The sequence below is a fragment of the Tupaia chinensis genome, unplaced genomic scaffold, assembly GCF_000334495.1.
Source record: "Tupaia chinensis unplaced genomic scaffold, TupChi_1.0 Scaffold000075_1, whole genome shotgun sequence".
Classification (NCBI taxonomy): Eukaryota; Metazoa; Chordata; class Mammalia; order Scandentia; family Tupaiidae; genus Tupaia; species Tupaia belangeri.
In genome coordinates this window covers 1,685,281-1,703,768 of record NW_006159535.1, presented here as the reverse complement: position 1 = coordinate 1,703,768, position 18,488 = coordinate 1,685,281, and the positions used below count along the sequence as shown (strand labels likewise).

At 41.7% G+C, this 18,488-nt stretch overlaps 1 protein-coding gene across 1 annotated transcript in view; it reads right to left on the bottom strand.

Annotated features, from left to right (window-relative positions):
- Positions 1–18,488, bottom strand: part of MTHFD1 (methylenetetrahydrofolate dehydrogenase, cyclohydrolase and formyltetrahydrofolate synthetase 1) — an 82,083-nt gene that overhangs the window by 32,726 nt on the left and 30,869 nt on the right. Inside the window, exons 3-12 of the mRNA XM_006142398.3 lie at positions 16,194–16,253; positions 15,453–15,506; positions 13,479–13,615; positions 13,230–13,330; positions 10,128–10,264; positions 8,382–8,493; positions 3,383–3,510; positions 1,771–1,868; positions 1,405–1,578; positions 311–447 (exon numbers count right to left, since the gene is read on the bottom strand). Of these exons, the coding sequence (XP_006142460.1) occupies positions 311–447; positions 1,405–1,578; positions 1,771–1,868; positions 3,383–3,510; positions 8,382–8,493; positions 10,128–10,264; positions 13,230–13,330; positions 13,479–13,615; positions 15,453–15,506; positions 16,194–16,253 (1,138 nt within the window). The remainder of the gene's footprint in view (positions 1–310; positions 448–1,404; positions 1,579–1,770; positions 1,869–3,382; positions 3,511–8,381; positions 8,494–10,127; positions 10,265–13,229; positions 13,331–13,478; positions 13,616–15,452; positions 15,507–16,193; positions 16,254–18,488) is intronic.

The following is an 18,488-nucleotide window of genomic DNA, read 5'->3' as shown; positions in this document are numbered from 1 at the left end:
GTGGGAGTCCAGCAACATAGCCATTACGCTAACTGCTGGCCCTCAACTGTGACAACTGACTATTAAGATCAAATAAAAATACCCCTCACCATACATTACCCAGCCCAGGGAATCCCTATGTGGTGTCAAACAGGGACAACTGGAATTGGGGTGATCTGATGAAAACCACCAAAAGCACTAACAAGAGTGTGAGGAGGACATTCGTGTCATTTCAGATGAGTTGAAGACATCCTAAGTATTCATGAGTGAAGTGGGCCTGGGAGGAGAGGTAGGTGCCATCGGGCCGCCCAGGGCCTTTCCCCATTAATACCTTTTATTCCAAAGGTGGGGCCCTGAGACGGCTGTCGCACACATGCAAAGACATTCTGATGAAGATGGGCACCGAGGGCCTGAACCAGTCCGATGGTGGTTGTGCTCTTCCCTTCTCCCAGGGGCGTCGGAGTTATTCTTCAAGATGAAAGCAAAGGACAAAAGAGGAAAAGGTTTACTTATGGAAATACGTTTATAAGAACCACCAAGTCAGATCTAGCAGACCCTGGAGAATTATTCTCAATCTATAAAAGACAGACACAGGCCCTAAAAGGGATATTCCCAAGAGTCTTAGCTGTAATTATGTGAAGTAGCAAATATACTTTACCTGGTAGAGACACACTGCTATAATTTTAATTTCTCAATCTATAATTTTTTTAAAAAAAGAATTATTGGTGTATTTAATTCCATTGTTGTTATTATTTTTTATTGGCCAGAGACAGACAGACTGAGAGAGAGAAAGGGAAAGCAAGAAAGCAAGCCACTAGGTCTGGGACTCAAACCACAGTCAGCCATGTGGGAGTTCAGCACCTGTAACCACCACACCACCTGCTGGCACCTCAATTTACAATCTTAGAAACTATTTTTATTTAAAATAATTATTTATTTAATTTTATTTATCATTATTATTGTTTTTTAATTTGCTACAGGGCACATGTGCTCACCAGAGAGACAGAGAGAGGGAAAGTGAGAAAGCAAGCCACCAGGTCAGGGACTCAAACAGCAGTTGACCATGTGGGAATCTAGTGCCTTAATCACCACGTCACCTGCTGGCCCCTAGAAACTTGGTTTTACGTAACAGCCCAGTAATAGATCTACTGAACGAACAAATAAATTCTAGGCTAAAAAAAAAAGTGATTCAATCTGTAGACCTACTATACGTATAACCCAGATGAACAATCTCTCTGAAGAATTATAATCTACTCTTAGCTATCTCACAAAGATCATTAAGGATTAAATGAAACCAAACATAAGTGAAAATGCTAAAACCAAATTAAAGACACCCCCACATATATGTGCTAGATGCAAATACAACCACCAGTAATTAATCAGGATTAATACTGAGATTCAGTTGGCAAAGTTAATGAAACACACCCAGTTACCACCACGTATTTCCCATCTGTCTGGTGCTTCAGGCGTTCTAGTGCTGACAGCAGAACTTTGGCCTTTGTTTCACCATATAATTCTACTTCTTCGGAGAGCAGACCAATTTCTCGAGCCAGGTTACCAATGGGCTTCGGTTTGCAAGACCGCGATATAGCAATATCACTTTAAAAACAAAGAAAAGAGATTATCAATGTCTATTCACTTTACTTAACTAATCCCACACTAGTAATGACCCTCCCATCCTGACCCCAACCACTGATGGTGCTTTCAGAGGGAGCACACATGTACCTATGGTATCTGCCAGCTGAAAACAAACAGCTCACAGTTTTAAATCAGCAGAACTTTCATTTTTACCTTGGAACAGGTGTCTTGAGGTGAAGGCTGTTATACTGAATTGTCCACTTTCCTGTTTTAAATTTCTCTAGGAAATGCTTTGCACTTTCTACTGTGCTCTAAACAAAATAACAGATGGAACTTAGAAGAGGTGATTATTTGAATCCCCACCTCAAACCCCAGGCTACCCCAGTTCAATCACAAAACTGAGCATTCTTCAGTTCTAGGCAACAGTCTACAGGCACCTACTAGGTTGTTGGGAAAGTCATGAATATTTGTCTATGCTTTTCTATGGGAAAATGTGTCATGATTTTCCTGACAACCCAATAAAATGCTGAGGTAGGGAGGGACAGCAGGTGGTGTAGTAGTTAAGGCACTGGACTCCCACACGGTCGACCACGGTTAAAGTCCCAGATCCAGTGGCTTAAAACTGATACTAGGGACATGTGCATGTGTACCCAAAATCCCTAGAGGAGAATGGAGAAGGGACTGCAGTATGGCCATCCGCTCTAGAAGGTGATTTCTTGCTTTCTGTCTCTGTTTCTCCAGTGAGTGCATGTGTCCTGTAGCAAAAATCTCTCCACAAAAACAAAAACAAACTAGCCAAATCAATGCATTTGCTCTTTTCAATTTTTGAAAATTAAGGTTTCTGACTACTCTTCCTATTCTTTTTTGTTTTTGTTATATGGTACGTGTGCTCCCTAGAGGGAAAGGAAAAGTGAGAGAGAGAGAAAAAAAACCCAAAGGATATGGCCATTCTGCAATCCTCTCTCCTCCATTCTCCTCTCAGGATTTTGGGCATGCACGCACACACGTCCAGCATATTTTCCAAGGTGCTGGGTCCAGGACTCAAACCACACAGTTGGTAATATGGGATCTGGTGGCCTTAACAACCACACTACCTGGCTGGCCCTACTCTTCCTATTCTAAGTTTCTTCCCAAGGGGTCTACAGAAATCACATTTGAAAACATTTATCTTGCTCTAACAAACCACTTTGAGTCAGTGATTATGGGATGCTCACTATAATCTAACTCTAACATAGCATCACATGATATATAATGAAGCTTTCTTATCTCTATTAAAGTTAAACTCAGGCATTTTTTTCTGTTCACTTTGAGTATATCAAAGACAAAGGCTTGTGCTTTTAACCATCCAGCAGCCTAAGAATTTCTAAGCCCTCCTGCTTCCAAATGTTCTGCCTTTTTGGGACAGGCCAATGTAAAAGCCCTATACGTTGATTTACGATTCTGTCTGTGTCTCCTGCTCTCAGAACTAAATAAAAGAGTTGATGAATCTAAGTATCCAAAACATTTTCTCTAGGCTACCAGAGATTGTTTCTGGGCCTTGGTCACTCATATTCATGTTTAGAATAAACCGTCTTAATGATTTCTACAGTGCTTGGTTATTTGTGTCGACAAAATTAATATATTCCAAAGGAAACTAAAATCGTGCTATCCTTCTATTATCATGACTGATAAAATTTATCTGATCTTCCATTGCCTTTTTTCTTCAACATATTCACATTTTTATTTAACTTCTGAGTGGGTTTTATGACATTTATACTTGAGGAGAAAACAGTAACTTGAAATCCATCAGCTTTCAGAATGATCACAGAAACTTATTCAAAGGTACCTGCATTAGCATTGCAACTGTCATGGGCCCGACGCCACCAGGAACAGGGGTGATGAAGCCTGCCCTCTCTTTGGCCTCATTGTATGCCACATCCCCAACCACTTTTTTCCCATTTGGTTTTGTATCATCTGGTCCAGGGAAAAAGAAATCAAAGCAAAGTGTCAGAATCTCAATCTTGGTGCTTATTTGTAAGTTAAATCATCAATTACGATAGTTTGTTCCCAAAACTTAAGTAGAATTTTAAGGTGTGAATCCCATCAGGCTCAAGTGCCTAATATACTTAAAAGCTACAGAATCACAGATGTTTGCTAGGCCTTAGGGAGCAAATTCTTTTACCTGTGACATTTACCTGGTTTTTCAGGACCAGGAGAATTCTTCTGTGGTTCCTCAGGTGGCAACTGGTTTTTATTCTTAAAACCAACTAGTATATAATGAGTGCCTTTTCAAATGTTAATTTGTCAAGGCCTACAAAGGAATTTTTTGGGTGCACAAAGCTCCAACTATGTCACAGCTGCCAGACACCGTTTCTACAGCAACTGTCAGCATTTTGTAAGCTCCATGCATAAGCTGGAGGAACAATTCAACATCCAGTTCCAAAGACGAGCAGCTACTTAAATGTATGCTAAACGCAGAGAATATAATTACCTTTCCCTTAAAAGGATAGAAGAACAACTACAAATCTTACCAGCAAAGAATAGCTATTCAAGAGAACAAAACCCAATGATGCATCATTGCTCACTCACAAAAAGAACATCCTACACTTGGCTTCAGTGCGCTTCTGGGTGGGGCTGGCGGACAGGCCTAGACCTTGAGGCAGTAAGACTTCTGAGGCAGAATCTGGTAGAATCTTAACTACATCACCACTTTTTTAAATCATATCTCACAACTGAGAGAGAGAGCTTCAGGGTGTTGCCAAAAACAAAAACAAAAACTACACACAAAGAAATACCCACCAGAATTAAGAGACCTAGGCTCTAGGATCTGCTTTCCTACAGTTAGTCCTCAGCCCTGTCCCGTGGGCTCCATATTTATTTGAAGTCCAGCGATTCAAAGAAGGATTAACACTACCTACCTCACAAGCTTGCTGAGAACCAAATGAGAAAATATGCACATTCCTGAAATTGAAAAAGCACTCTCCAAACATAAGGTTTTTCTCTTCCCACCCTAGATATGTAAGGTGGTTTTTATATGTACTAGAAGGAGCTGGAGAACACAACTGCTGGGATAGTTACATAGAAAATTATAAAGGCACAAACTACAGCAGAACACTCCTCTCATAATTGCTAAACGTGTTTCAAAATGCCAAAGAAATATAATTATGGGTTTGCTCTTTGCACGTGTTTCAACAGTTTAACACTGAAATTAGCTTAAAATACCCCCTGTGTCTCCTTCTATTTGTTAATGCTAGTCATTTTAGTTTCTCCATAGACAGGAGACACCGTACCAGTAATAACAGAACAAAATGCTACATTGATGAGCTTAGTGTTGCTCTCAAACCAGACCTCTCAGGGTTGACTGGTAAGCCTGCTGATGTAAATGCAGTGTTTCATAGACAGTATGATGTGGTCAGTGGAAAAAACAACAACTTTCTCTACTTACGTATATGCTTGCAGTAACCAGCATCTTGGTTATCTATCCCTAGCCCTAGAATTTCTCTTTCATTGGAAAATTACATGTAAAAATCTAACTTAAGACCCAGCTGAACCTTGATGCCTTCTTCACATTTAATTTTGGGACCCCTCATCATAAGGGCCAGTACAGAAGTCTATAACTAAACTGGACAGGATGGGAATGGATCAGGATAGGGTGGGAATGGCTCAGGATTATGTGGGAAATCTGTTCCCTCTTTTTATAATCCTTCCAAATAAAATGCTATAAATCTAGGCCTTCTCAAACTACCTTTAGTTAGCAGGATACCACTTTTACATGTTTCTCTGGCCAATACTTTTGGCTTTACATTTGAATCTTTAAAAATATTTTCCCTTGGGACCAGTGGATGGCATGGCGGTTATGTTGCTAGACTACCATATATTCAACTGTGGTTTGAGTCATGGACCCGGTGACTTAAAATTCACGTCAGGCATGTGTGCATGAGTACCCAAAATCCCAAGAGGAGATTGACGGAGAAGGGACTACGCTGTGGCCATCCCCCCTGGGGGGTGATTTCTTGCTTTCTGTCTCTCTCTGTCTCTGGTGAGCACATGCAGCCTATAGCAAAAATCTCCCCCCCCCAAAATTCCCCTTTTTAGAAAAAACCCTACACACTTTAATTCATTCTTTTTTTTTTTAATTAGAGAGTTTTTGTTGTTGTTGTTGTTTTGTTTTTGCTATAGGGTGCATGTGCTGACCAGAGACAGAGGGACAGAAAGGAAGAAATCACCCTCTGGAGGGATGGCCATGCCGCAATCCCTTATCCTCTTGGGATTTTGGGCATGCATGCACATGCTCCCTGGGCAAGTTCCAAGTCACTGGGTCCAGAACTTGAACCGCAGTCAACTATGTGGGAGTCCAGTGATATAACCATTACGCTATCTGCTGGTCCCTAATTCATTCTTAATTTGGCAAGAGACTTTCAATGTTATCCCTGAATGGACCATGCAAACAATGATCATAATAGAAGCCTCAAGAAGTGGCCTAGTTGTGGAATGAACTAGGTTCTACAATGAACGTTAACAAAGAACAGTCTTTAGGTCCTGTAGCCCACCCACTGGCCTGTCACTCAGTGCTTCAGCCATCCTCGGAGCACGATAGCATCGAGTCTTTTGAATATCTATTTGCTCATATGCGTAAAATCAGTAAAAAACACTGCTGACCAGGAGAGAAGATAGTGCTTTGATTTTATTACCATCTATGTACAAAATCCATGTGAATAGGATGGTAAGTGTCATGTTTAAGTCAACATTTCATACCTAGCTACAAGTCCCTAGATCCCTACCCAGATTTTTCTTCTCCTGCTCACATCTAATCCAGAAAACACCAAAAGCAGAAACATGATATAGAAGATGCTAGGTTTTAAAGACAACGAGTTTGAATGTCATATTGCAAGTATTTAAAGTGAGGAGTTGTAGGAGAACAATTTCTTTATCACCCATTAGATAATTACACTACAAGAAAATGAGTGATCAATTATGAGCTACTGTCTTAAAAGCACGGTAAGGAGAGTGGGAGGGAGGTTAAAAACGGTGAAGACTGACAGTGACTAATGTTCCTGGCAGCTCAGTGTCTACATTTCAAACTTGAGATGGGAAGGGAAAAAAAATTTATCCTTCCTATAACTCCCTCCAACAATTCAACAACTCTGAATGCCATAGTCAGAAGGCAGATATCTGGACAGGGCACCTCACAGACTGCTGTGTGAGGTGCTGACTATCTCATGAAGACGCCACAGAATACCAACACAAGACACACATGGTAAAAGAAATACCAAGATCTATAGGAGAAGAAAGAGAGAAAAGAGGATTTGGAGAAAAAAAATAAAAAAAGGAGATATGAAACCTTGGTTGAGAGGAAATCAGACAAGGTTTAGAAGGAACAGACCTGACAGAGAGGAGGTGGGGAAGAAGCAATGTAAAGTGAAGTTCACGGATGAGGCCTATTCAATTGTGTAGTCCAAGGTTTAGCGTGGGGATTGATACACAGAAGTCACTGCTCAGCTAAAGAGTGTTTTCTTCCTGAATCTACAAGGTATTTGCTGTATTCTTGAAATTTTCTTTGAAACAACAGCCTGCTCCACTGAGGATGCAGCCACAGGAATTGCAAAAAGATAAACACAACATGTGCAGGGAAGGGGGGTGGGCCAGCTGACAATAGTTAAGATGGGTATTCACAAAGTGCAAGTGAGATAAAAGGCCACTGAAGTGCACTGAAGCTAGTGCGAGGCTATGAAGCAGTTTGGCAGCAAGAGGCTCAAGGCCTGTGTGAGAAGTGAACCTGGGGGAACCAACAGTTAGCGTAATGGTTATGTTGCTGGACTCCCACGTAGTTGATCGCGGTTCGCGTCCCAGACCCGGTGGCTTAAAACTCGCGCTGAGCACGTGTGCGGGCGTGCCCAAGATCCCAAGAGGCGAATGGAGGAGAAGGGATTGCGGTGTGACCATCCCCCCTGGGGGGTAATTTCTCGCTTTCTGTCTCTATGTCTCTCTCTCTCTATCTGTCTGGTGAGCGCACACACCCTATAGCGAAAACCTCTCAAAAAAAAAAAAAAGAAAAAAAGAAAGAAAAAAAGAAGTGAACCTGGCAAGGCCGGAGCATGCAGAGAGATCTGAGTGGGACCCAGCTGGAGGCAGGGAGACAGTCACAGCCGTTTGTCTAGCTGAGAGGGTAGCACTCAGGGGTGATGAAGAAAACTGACAAGGGAGAAAACATTTCTAATATTTAAAAAATGATTCATTACAGGGAAAGATTGGGAGAGAAACTAAAAGGTTTCAGACCAGCAGGAAAGAATGAATGGTGATATTAACTAAAAGAAGGGAATGAAGAGTAACTTGGGAATAAGGACGCTAACTGCACTTGTGGACATGACTGAGAGGCTGGATTTATCCTCTCTGCCAAGAAGCAAACCCAGGTCAAAGAACTCCTTTGTAGAATGCTCCTGGAGAACTCTTGGCAAAATGAGCCTGTCTTCTGGACTCTCACAGCACTTTGCCACAATTACACTGCATTTGAAATCCACCCTTTACCTTTGTTAAAGTAACGGTGAAGTCTACATGAAGATAAAGGATACCTCTCTCCACTCCCTCTCCCCGGACGAGGTCAGTGCGGGAGCTGCAGAGCACAGTGCTGAGAAGCACAGGCCGTGACATCCAGCACAACTGCCTCCAAGTGGCACCTGTCCCATCTAACTGTGTGCACCTGCAGGCAGGTCAACCTCTCTAAACCTTAGTACTTCAAGTGTAAAATGATACAAGACATTCTCTGCCAGGCTTCACCTGCCCATCCCCACATCATCTTCTACCTGGCCCTGAACCGGAAGCCACCTTCCTCCCCCAGCAACACTGACCTGGGATATAATTGATTCCACAGTCGATGACGATTGCCCCGGGTTTGATCCACTCCCCCTTCACCAATTCGGGCTGACCAGTTGCAACCACCAGGATGTCACCTTTATTTATCTAGAGAAAAGGGATTTAGAGCTCAGAAATTAAACAGTGAAACACACACCCAAAAAATCTAGCAATGGAATGAACACCCCTGAGCTTTGTGTTAAATTTTCATTATTGTCTCCCGTTTCATAGCATATTGGGTTAAGGCCTCAAACACAAGCCACACACCATTTCTGACAGCCCTTCATATGCTGGGCTCATTCCTACACATGCCAAAATGCCCCCTTTCAATTCGCATTTTACAGGTGGGGAAATGGGTAAGAACCTGCAGGGTGGAGGGAGCACAGGCTTGGAGCCACAGGCCTAGGATGGCATCCCTGGATGACACAGCATCCAGAGGTGGCTCTTTCCTCTACAGAATGTGGGTGCTACCACCTCTCGCTGAGCACTGCTTTGGGAGAGCCGAGAGAAAAGGTGCTGGCATTTCTCCTGCTCTCTCCCCATATATAAGAGACTGCACTGGCAAAAGGAACACGCACATCTGAGCCTTCCTGGGCTCCAGAATCAGATGCAGAGGTTAAGAACAAGCTGCACTGTTGGTGAGAATGTTAATTAGTACAGCCACTGTGGAAATTGATATGGAGGTTCCTCAAAAATCTACAAATATCAATAGAACTACCATATGACCCAATAATCCTATTTCTTGGTATTCACTCAAAGAACAAAAAAACAGAAAGACACTTGCACATCCATGTTTACTGCAACATTGTTCACAATTGCTAAGACATGCAATCAACCTAAATGCCCAAGAACTGATGACTAGATTGAAAAAATGTGGCATATATACTATGCAATATACTACTCAGCCATAAAGAATGGAGAGATTGTCATTTGAAACAAAGTGGATGCAAATAGAAGACTTAATGCTACATGAAATATGCCAGAGTATGAAAAACAAACACGCATATTCCTGCTCAATATATACTGAATGTCTACACTCTATGGCAGAAACTGAAAGATTCAAAGATAAAACAGCATGGAGGACAAGTGTAGATACCATAAACTGTATGGGAGAAGGATGGTCAGAGGGGCTCCAAAAAAAAGCATTTAACAGACACATGAAGGTATATACTAATATCCTTGATTTAACTATCACACGCTGTATGCATGCTATTATAACCCTATTATACGGCATAACAATATACAACTCAATGCAAATAAATTATAATATAAAATTGGAAAAAGAAAATGAACCAACTGCTACAGATGTCTTGTGATCACTGCTTGTGATCTCCTGTGGAGCACTCCACATCTGAGGCCGCCACTGTCATCCCAAGGGGTCTAGCTAATGAGGGCAACCCCTCTACTGCTAATCTCTGTCTACCATGAGGTATACCAGGGTAAAAAGTGTATGAGCAGAACAAACTCTATATAAACATGTGCAAGTTTTCAATTCGAACTTGCTTCTTCATCTTGTAAAACAAGAATCACAGACTTGTTACAGGAGTTTAATGAGATAATAAAGATTAGGTACGTAGCAGCATCTAGTACTTAAATGTTTTCGCTAGAGGGCGGGTGCCACCATGTCCTAGCACTTATATATTAAACTATTCCCATTATGTGAAAAGAACCCAACACACACACACACACACATACACACACACATGGATGAAACTCTTTTTCCTCTACCCTGGACGCCCTACCTCCTTGTCCAGGTTGGCCGTCTTGGAATGGCAGGTAGTCACTGTGGCATTGTTCCACAGAAGCAAGTCATGCATTGGTGCACCAACTATTTTACTGCGCCCGACCACCACAGCATGCCTTCCAGCAATCTGTACCCCTGAAAGAAAAGCCAGTGTGCATATCAGAGTTGGGGAAGGAAAATGTTCTCTTTTGCATGCCACCACAATGGGAAAACCCAGAACTACAAGTGCATAAAAACTGGTTCACCAAACAGAAACCTTCCTAAAAACATTCTTTCTTCAGCAATAATGTTCTCAACTCTAGGGTTTCAATTACAGATCCGGACTTGTGCATGTGTCTTCCTTGCTGTGGGATTTTGAGAGCAGCTTTAGCCAAGAGCCTTCATTGAGTCATAGCAGAGTGGGATGAAAACCTACACTCAAAAAAGAAACCCTGACACACAGCTAAACAGCCATATGGAAGAAGAGATCAGATTAAATTATATGGGGAAAACAGTTATAACAAATAGGGTGTATGTAATGGGGTGGGGAGAAATGAAGGGAATCAGATTAATATCAGCAATTCTTTCCAAATTTGTTAAGCTTATTTATGCAGCTCCTCATTCACATTTCTCTTTTGGCTTAGGGCCTGAGCTATAGGGTTATTTGCAGAGAAGTGAAAAGAGAAATTTAACTGTAGTAGGTTTCTTTTTGCTTACACACCATCCACCGTTCTGGCAAGATACCCATGACCTTCTCAGGACCAATTCATACTCTACTCAACAGGGATGGTTTGGGTGAGCACCCAATAGTGGACAAGTGACCATATTGCAACTCCTCGCCCATGAGATCCAATCTTTCAACTGTGAAGCATGAGGATGGAGCTGCTTGGGGTCACCAAGAAGACCCTGAGACTGAGCTGCCCATGCAGAGGAAAGCAGAGAGAAGGTCTTATGGATTCTATCTGAGCTTCTGTACCCAGGCAGGACTGAAGGCAACAACCCTTGATTAAGGCAGTTTGTGTTTATTGATAAATTATACTTCTTGCATAAAAATCAACTTCAGCAGAAAAAAATAAGCTCTTCTATAATGTTAACATCATGAACATGTAGAGGTAAAGACCTCAAAGTTTGAAGTGTTTAAAAGGTAATTTACTGGGGCCAGCAGGTACATGGTAATTAAAGTACTGGATTCCCACATGGCCCACTGTAGTTCGAGTCCCAGACCTGGCAGCTTGAAAATCATGCCGGGTATATGTGTGTGTGCCCAAAATCCTGACAGGAGAATGGAAGAGAGGGGATTATGGCATGGCTATCCCCCCAGAGTGGTGATTTCTCATTTTCCCTTTCTCCAGCCCTCTCCAGCAAGTGCACACACCCTATGGTAAAAACTTAAAAAAAAAAAAAAAAAAAGAAAAGAAGAAAAAGAAACTTACTATATCTTTTTTTTTTTTTTTTTTTTCAGTTTGCCATAGGGCATGTACACTCACCACTGCCATTCCTTCTCTTTTCTACTCTCAGGAATTTGAGCATGCACAAGTACCAGGCTGATTTTCAAGTCGCTGCATTCAGGACTCAAACCACAAAGTTGGCCATGTGGAATTCAGCCCCTTAATCTCCACGCCACCTGCTGGACCTGTAGATTTTAGGATTTAGCAGAAGACCTGAACCTGCATTAGGGCAGATGGTAGCTTCACCATCAATAAGAGAAACTGGGACACCTGCATCTGCTCTAGCTCCAGGGATTTGTTGCTATGGAACTGTGATATATTATTTGCTAAATATGCTTAAGAATGTACAGTTAGGGGCTTTGTTTTTCACAAAAATAAACTGCTTTGGGAGCCAGCACAGTATGGTGGTTAAGGTGCTGGATTCCCACATGGCAGACTGTGGTTCAAGTCCCAGATCTGGCGGCTTGATTTCTCACTTTCTCTCTCTGTCTCTCTATGGTCACATTAAAATAGATAAATAAAGTTAAATAAAATAATTATTTTTTAAAAATAGAATATACATTTTGTTGTAAGACTGAACTGTAACAGCTGTCCCAAGGTACATGGCTTGACCTTTTCTTGCCAACCACAGAAAATTTTCATTTGTGGTAGTCAAAACTTTCCACTTGAAACTTCTGACCTACTTCTCACTGTGTGTGTGTGTGTGTGTGTGTGTGTGTGTGTGTGTGTGTATGGTTTCCCTGAATTGTGATCTCCTGCTTCAGTCTCCTGTGAGGCTGAGACTACAAGTGCACGACACATCTGGCTTTTTAGAGTCGACCAGGAACTGAACCCAGAACCCAGGCCTCCTATGTGGCCTCAGCCTGCTGATCCATGCACACTACTGCTGCTGGGGCTGACCTACTTCTCAACAGGATGCAACTCCTTGTAAAAAAAAAAAAAAATAACCTCTGCTAAAAGTACTCATAATGAAATGAAAATACCAGGGTTCTAAGTAGGTAATGGTAAGATGCCAAGAGATGTTTCTAGCCATCTGTCTAGCCTTAGAACTTCTGTAGAGAGTCAGCGTCAGTTTCAGGAATGTAGATTTTTCACTGGGTACACTTTCATATTCTCTGAATTCTTATTACCATATAGGTTTTTTGTTTTATTTTATTTATTATTATTTTTTTTCCACAAAAATAAACTGCTTTGGGGGCCAACATGGTATGGTGGTTAAGGTGCTGGACTCCCACATGTCAGACTGTGGTTCAAGTCCTGGACTTGGCAACTTGCTTTCTCACTTTCCTCTCTATTTCTTCCCTCCTTGTCTCTCTCTGGTGATAATACATAGCAAATAAAAACAAATAATAATATTAAATAAAATAAAATCATTTTAAAAGTAAATAAATAAATTGCTTTGAATTCAATAACCTTGAGTTCAAATCTTGGTTTTACTCTTTTGGGTAAGTTACTCGATCTCTGAGCCTGTTTTCTTACCTATCGAATAATACTTGCACTACTTCACAGGAGTGTTGAGAACACTGAGAACTTAAATAAAGCCCCTAGTAGACACGTGCTTCTACCAATTAAATTCATTTGTTTACAGATCATACTGTACCTCTTAAATACCCCCACATATCAAGAGCAGGCTCTAAGAAATGGTGCTTTCCATTGCTTGGTTTGTTTTTTACCTGTCTCTTTGATGAGTTCCAAGCATCCTTTAGGTGTACAAGGAATGAAACAGTCATTTAGGTCACCTCTAGCAAGTTTTCCAGCACTGACACTAGTCAATCTAAAATAACGAAGAAGCAAAAATAAGGAGGAAATAGAGGTAATTAGGTGTCTTTACTCTTTAGAGGCAAATATGGTGTGCTCCTGAAATAGAAATGTAACACAAATGGAATCATGCAATGTGAAATAGGAAGCCAAGCTACACTCACCCATCCACATCCTTTTCAGGTGCAATAGCGTTGATCACTGTTTCAGTGTTAATAGAATTCTCTGAATCTAAAGGTAACTGTACGATGAAACCATGTACAGTGGAGTCTTCATTCAACGACATAATGTGCTTTAACACCTAAAAGTAAAACCACATATAACTTGTATACCACATAGAAATCAAAAGGGGGAGAAACACTTGCCAAGACAAAAAAAAAAGAAAGAAAAGAAAAATCACATTTCATTTCCCCCCAAGAGTTTATAGTACCTCCCCCTTGAATCCTGAGAGACTCTAACACAAAACGTATCCCCCAAGCATGTGGTAAGACACCAATCAAATAAAAAACCCAAGAACTTTAATACTTATTACTACAACAGTAATACCCATGTTATAATCATCTGAATCAAGACCCAGAACAGCAATGCCCAATAATCCTTTCTGTGATGACAGAAATGTCCTATAATTTGCACCTTGCAACACAACGGCAGCTATTACATATTGGAAACAAACTAGTGCAAAAGAGGAGGTCAATTTTTGATCTCGTTTCATTTTAATTGACTCTCAATAGCCCCATGAGGGTGGTTGTGGGGACACGTTTAAGAGAGAGAGTCTGAGGTGTGGGGACATGCGCTGAGCAAACACCACCTGCTCTTTTGGGGTTTGGCAGAACCTTGTAACTTGTCTTTCCCTGACCTTGGCTGCAGACAGAGCAAGGGTGGAAATTGCTAGGGGCGTTCCAACAGACACATCTGATGGACTTCAAGAAACATCTTGACCCCAATTAATAAAATCCAATCCCTGCTCCGCATCTGAAAGGTTCTTTAGACTTCTCTGGGTGTGGTGGTACACTCCTTATAGAGAAGTTCTTTAGCTCCTTCTCCACACCTAACAGCTAGTTCTCTGCATTAGAAAAGAAGATGAGATTTTCTCTAGATGGGATTACCACCAAGGGATACACCTGGCCCCTGGTATGACTAATCTCTTATAGACTTGTTAACTGCTTCTTATTGTCTGTAACCTGGCAACCAATCCATGAAATGTCATGAAACATACATGTGTAATGTCTCCTTGTACTATAAATAAAGACATCCAGTTCATCTGGGCGGCACAAGTTGCTTGAGCTACTTAGGCTCAGGCTGCCTGTGTCCGTTTCTACTCTCTCCCTTTGTCTCATTCTTTCCAATTCCCAGGTCCTGGCAAGATGGAGGGCTTTCTCTTTCTCGTCCTCTTTCTCTTCCTCAGCAGCAGCCCTCTGATCATGATTCAGCCAGACCCAAGCCCTGGGGCGGACGCCGACAGGTGGTGGCTACCATCCCGGATAGTGCGGATGCAGTACATTTCCATGACCTCAGAAGGTTCCTTTCCTTTCCACCCTCTTTACAGTTACTCCCCCTACTCACAGGCAACCACTGTTCTGACCTGAGCCACCACTGATCTTGAACATCAATATAGATGGAACACATATTTGGTCTTTTTTTAATAATTGTCAGAGGGTGCATGTGCTCACAAGACAACAGAGACAGAGACAACAGGAAAGTTCCCTCCAGTGGGGCATGGTCATGGCACAATCTCTTTGCCATTTCTCCATCCTATTAGGATTTTAGGCACACACGCACATGTACCCAGTGTGTTTTTCAAGTCGCTGGGGTCTTGTAGGATCCAGCTCTCTTAACCATTAGGCCAAAGGACTAGAACAATACTTGGGCTTTAAAAGAATCTCTTTCAATAAATATTGCAGGTGATCTAGAAGCAAATAGTGCTGCAGTAATATTTTGAAAACCAAATGTTCACACCCCAGAACACCAGTTACTTTGTGGGTATTTTCAAGGATCTTCTAGAGGTGATGCCTATGAAGAAAAAATTACCTGGAGATCTGACATATGCAAAATTTATCAGTCCCTAAAGTTCCTCTACGAAAAACCTGAGAGGGAAGCACTGCGACTGCCCTCTGTGCAATCGATTCATAATAGCTCACCTCGGCTTCTGTGGATTTTCTTGGTAACTTAATGTGAGTAGCTTTGATCCCAATCTGTAAAAATGACCATTTAAAACAGGTAAATGGTAACAGACCTTGAGGTATGGGTCCATTTCTTTAATGCTCTGACTAAAACAAATTAAGAAGTGTTAGTCATCATTTCACCCTATGGGTTCTGAAGAATTTGTCCTTCTTTTCAATCCACTCAGCATTCACTTTACTTATTTACTTATTTATTTAGAGAGATTCCTGCTATAGGGCACATACACTCACCAGAGAGACACAGACAGCAAGCAAGAAATCACCCACATGAGGGATAGCCACACTGCAATCCTTTCTCCTCCATTCTCCTCTTGAGATTTTGGGCAGGTGTGCATACACACCCAGTGTGACTTTTAAGCCACCAGGTCTGGGACTCAAACCACAGTTGACTATGTAGGAGTCCAGTGACATACTGGCCCCTCCTTTATTAACAGTCACTATCGTACTTAAGCAATTTCATGTCCCCTATTCCTGCTCTTTAGAAAGTAACAAAATCATTAATGAGAAAATATTCGAGGCCTAACCAGAGTTAGGCCACAGTTCTATGCCACCCATTTCTGACTTGCAAAACGGATCGTGAACTCCTACTGTGGGTGGTATAAGTTTTTATGGGGAAGGGTACAAAGAACAAGGGGGTAACTGATAGGATTTGGGTGGAGGTGGGGGGGAGGGTGACAGCACCATTGCTCAAGGCTTTACCTCTTCAGCAGCCTTCAGTTTCACATTTATATAAAGATTGGAATCATCTCTGTCGCCAACCTAGAATAATAAATACATGCAAATCAGACGATTAAAGAAAAGCAAAGTGTACAGAAAAGCTTCTGTAATTTTAGTTTTGAAAAAAAGAATGTTTAATCATGCGACTCTTGTTGCAGAGAACTTTTACAGGAGGAAAAGAAGACTGAAAAGGATGCCAATGTGAATACAGGTGGTATTACAGTTGCTCCCCCAAACAAGGCCCGTTTGATTCCCACGAAATCAGCAAAAGGAAAGAAAAAGTAGGGACTATCTGCATCTACAATGGAACCTGAGCAATGGTACGACAGGCCTACAGAAACATGCAGAATGTCTGCAGATGTTACCTGAACCACAGGACACAGACAGCAGAGAAATTGTCATGGGGCAAGGATAACATCTTACTCCGAGAGGAAGCGGGGACACACATTCCACACCCTCCCCCAGTCCCAAGGGGCAGTGGGAAGCTCTTATGTCCAGCCTCACAGAGAAGAGACCAGCATGGACCTCACAGTAGCTTACACAGAACAGACAGACACCTCCCCTTGGGCCACCTCGAAAGGTCAGCCACCTTCAAGACACCAAGCAAAGCACAGTACAGAAGCCAAATCTTTTGAACTACTGTGCTATGTCTTGTTCTCTCCATTTCTTTAAACCTGAACATATGCATAGTTTTGCATTATAACCATTTATCTATAAAACTTTATTTTACAAACTTTTTTCCATGCTCCAGTGGTTGGTATTTCTTTTCAAGGCTGAAATATGCCATCATAAGTTTGGTTTCTCCCAAAAGTACAGAGGAAAGCCTTGATTTCAAGGAGAAAGGAAGATGGCTCCTTTTAAGGGGAACATGGTAGAGAAAAAGGTGGCCTTTGTAACAGTATTTCAAGATTCTGTCATGTTGATGTCGTCACTGGAGCTTCCCACAGACCCAGAGACACGGCCTACATCTATCTGAGCATCAGCTGTCCCTCACATGGATGGTTCTTAGTTTTGCGATGCTAATTTGAATTTCAAGAAAGTCAGAAGGGTTCTTTGAAAAAAATGGATTTTTTAAATGGAGTATTGGTACCTAAGTGCATCCATTGCTCCCTGTGAAGTCTTCCCTAGCATCTTAGTGATTGTCGTGTTTCCTCTTTGGTCATTTTCTATATATATGTTCTTAGCCCCTGCCACCCAACCTCACTGACTCAGTTACCACATTTGATTCACTCCAGGATTTTTAGATCAAAGTAGGAAAGGGGGTGGCTCTAAATGCAAAAGTATTATTTTTTATATTCTCATTTATAGTTATCTCTACAATTAGTTACTGAGACTTAATTCTAAGATTAAGTCGTTTTACCACTCACTGTCAATCCTTTTTAAACTATACCTTCTCTGTTCTAGAGTTTATCTTTATTCATCGCTCAGACAGGTGAAATGCAGCTAAGGTCTTCTTCAGGACAGGAATGTGGGCATTTTTCTAAGTCTACATGTATCTGAAAAGAGTTCTGCTGTTCCCTGCACTTGAATGACCAATGGTTCATCTGGGTCTACAGCATTTTCCTTGAGAGGTGTTGTCTGGCATCTAGTGTTACAGATGAGAAGTCTGAAGTCTTTCTGTTGTTGTTGTTCCTTTACATAGAACTGCTTTCTGCCTGAATGTTTAAAGGAATTTTTCTAAAACTCCCCAAACTGCCACCAATTGCCAAAAGAATATGTATGTGAGCATGTGTCAAGGCGTTATTGTAATCATAATGCAAAGGGAAAACCCTCTCAAAAGCCAATTCAAAGAGTCACTCTCAGGACGGTATTTTATAAGGAAAAATGGTTCTAAATCACTGATAGGCTAGATGCAAAAAACGTTTCATAGAAGAACAGAAGTTTTCTTCTGAGAGAGATTTTTGCTATAGGGCACAAGTGATTGCCAGAGAGAGCCAGACAGAAAGCAAGAAGTCACTCCCCAGGGGGATGGCCACACTGCAATCTCTCCTCTCCTATTCTCTTGAGGTTTGGGGCACACACGCACAGGCGCTTGAGTTTCAAGCCTCCAGTTCCAGGATTTGAACTACGGTCGGCCATGTGGAAGGTCAGCAATGTAACCATTATGCCATCTGCTGGTCCCAAGAAGAGATTTTTGACTGGCAATCAAGTAGGTAGATACAACACTGGTTTCTAAGAACAAATTTAATCCCATTAAAGTTTATCAAGAAAATCACTGGGGGACCAGCAGATAGCATAATGGCTATGTCACTGAACTCCCATGTAGTCCACCGCCGT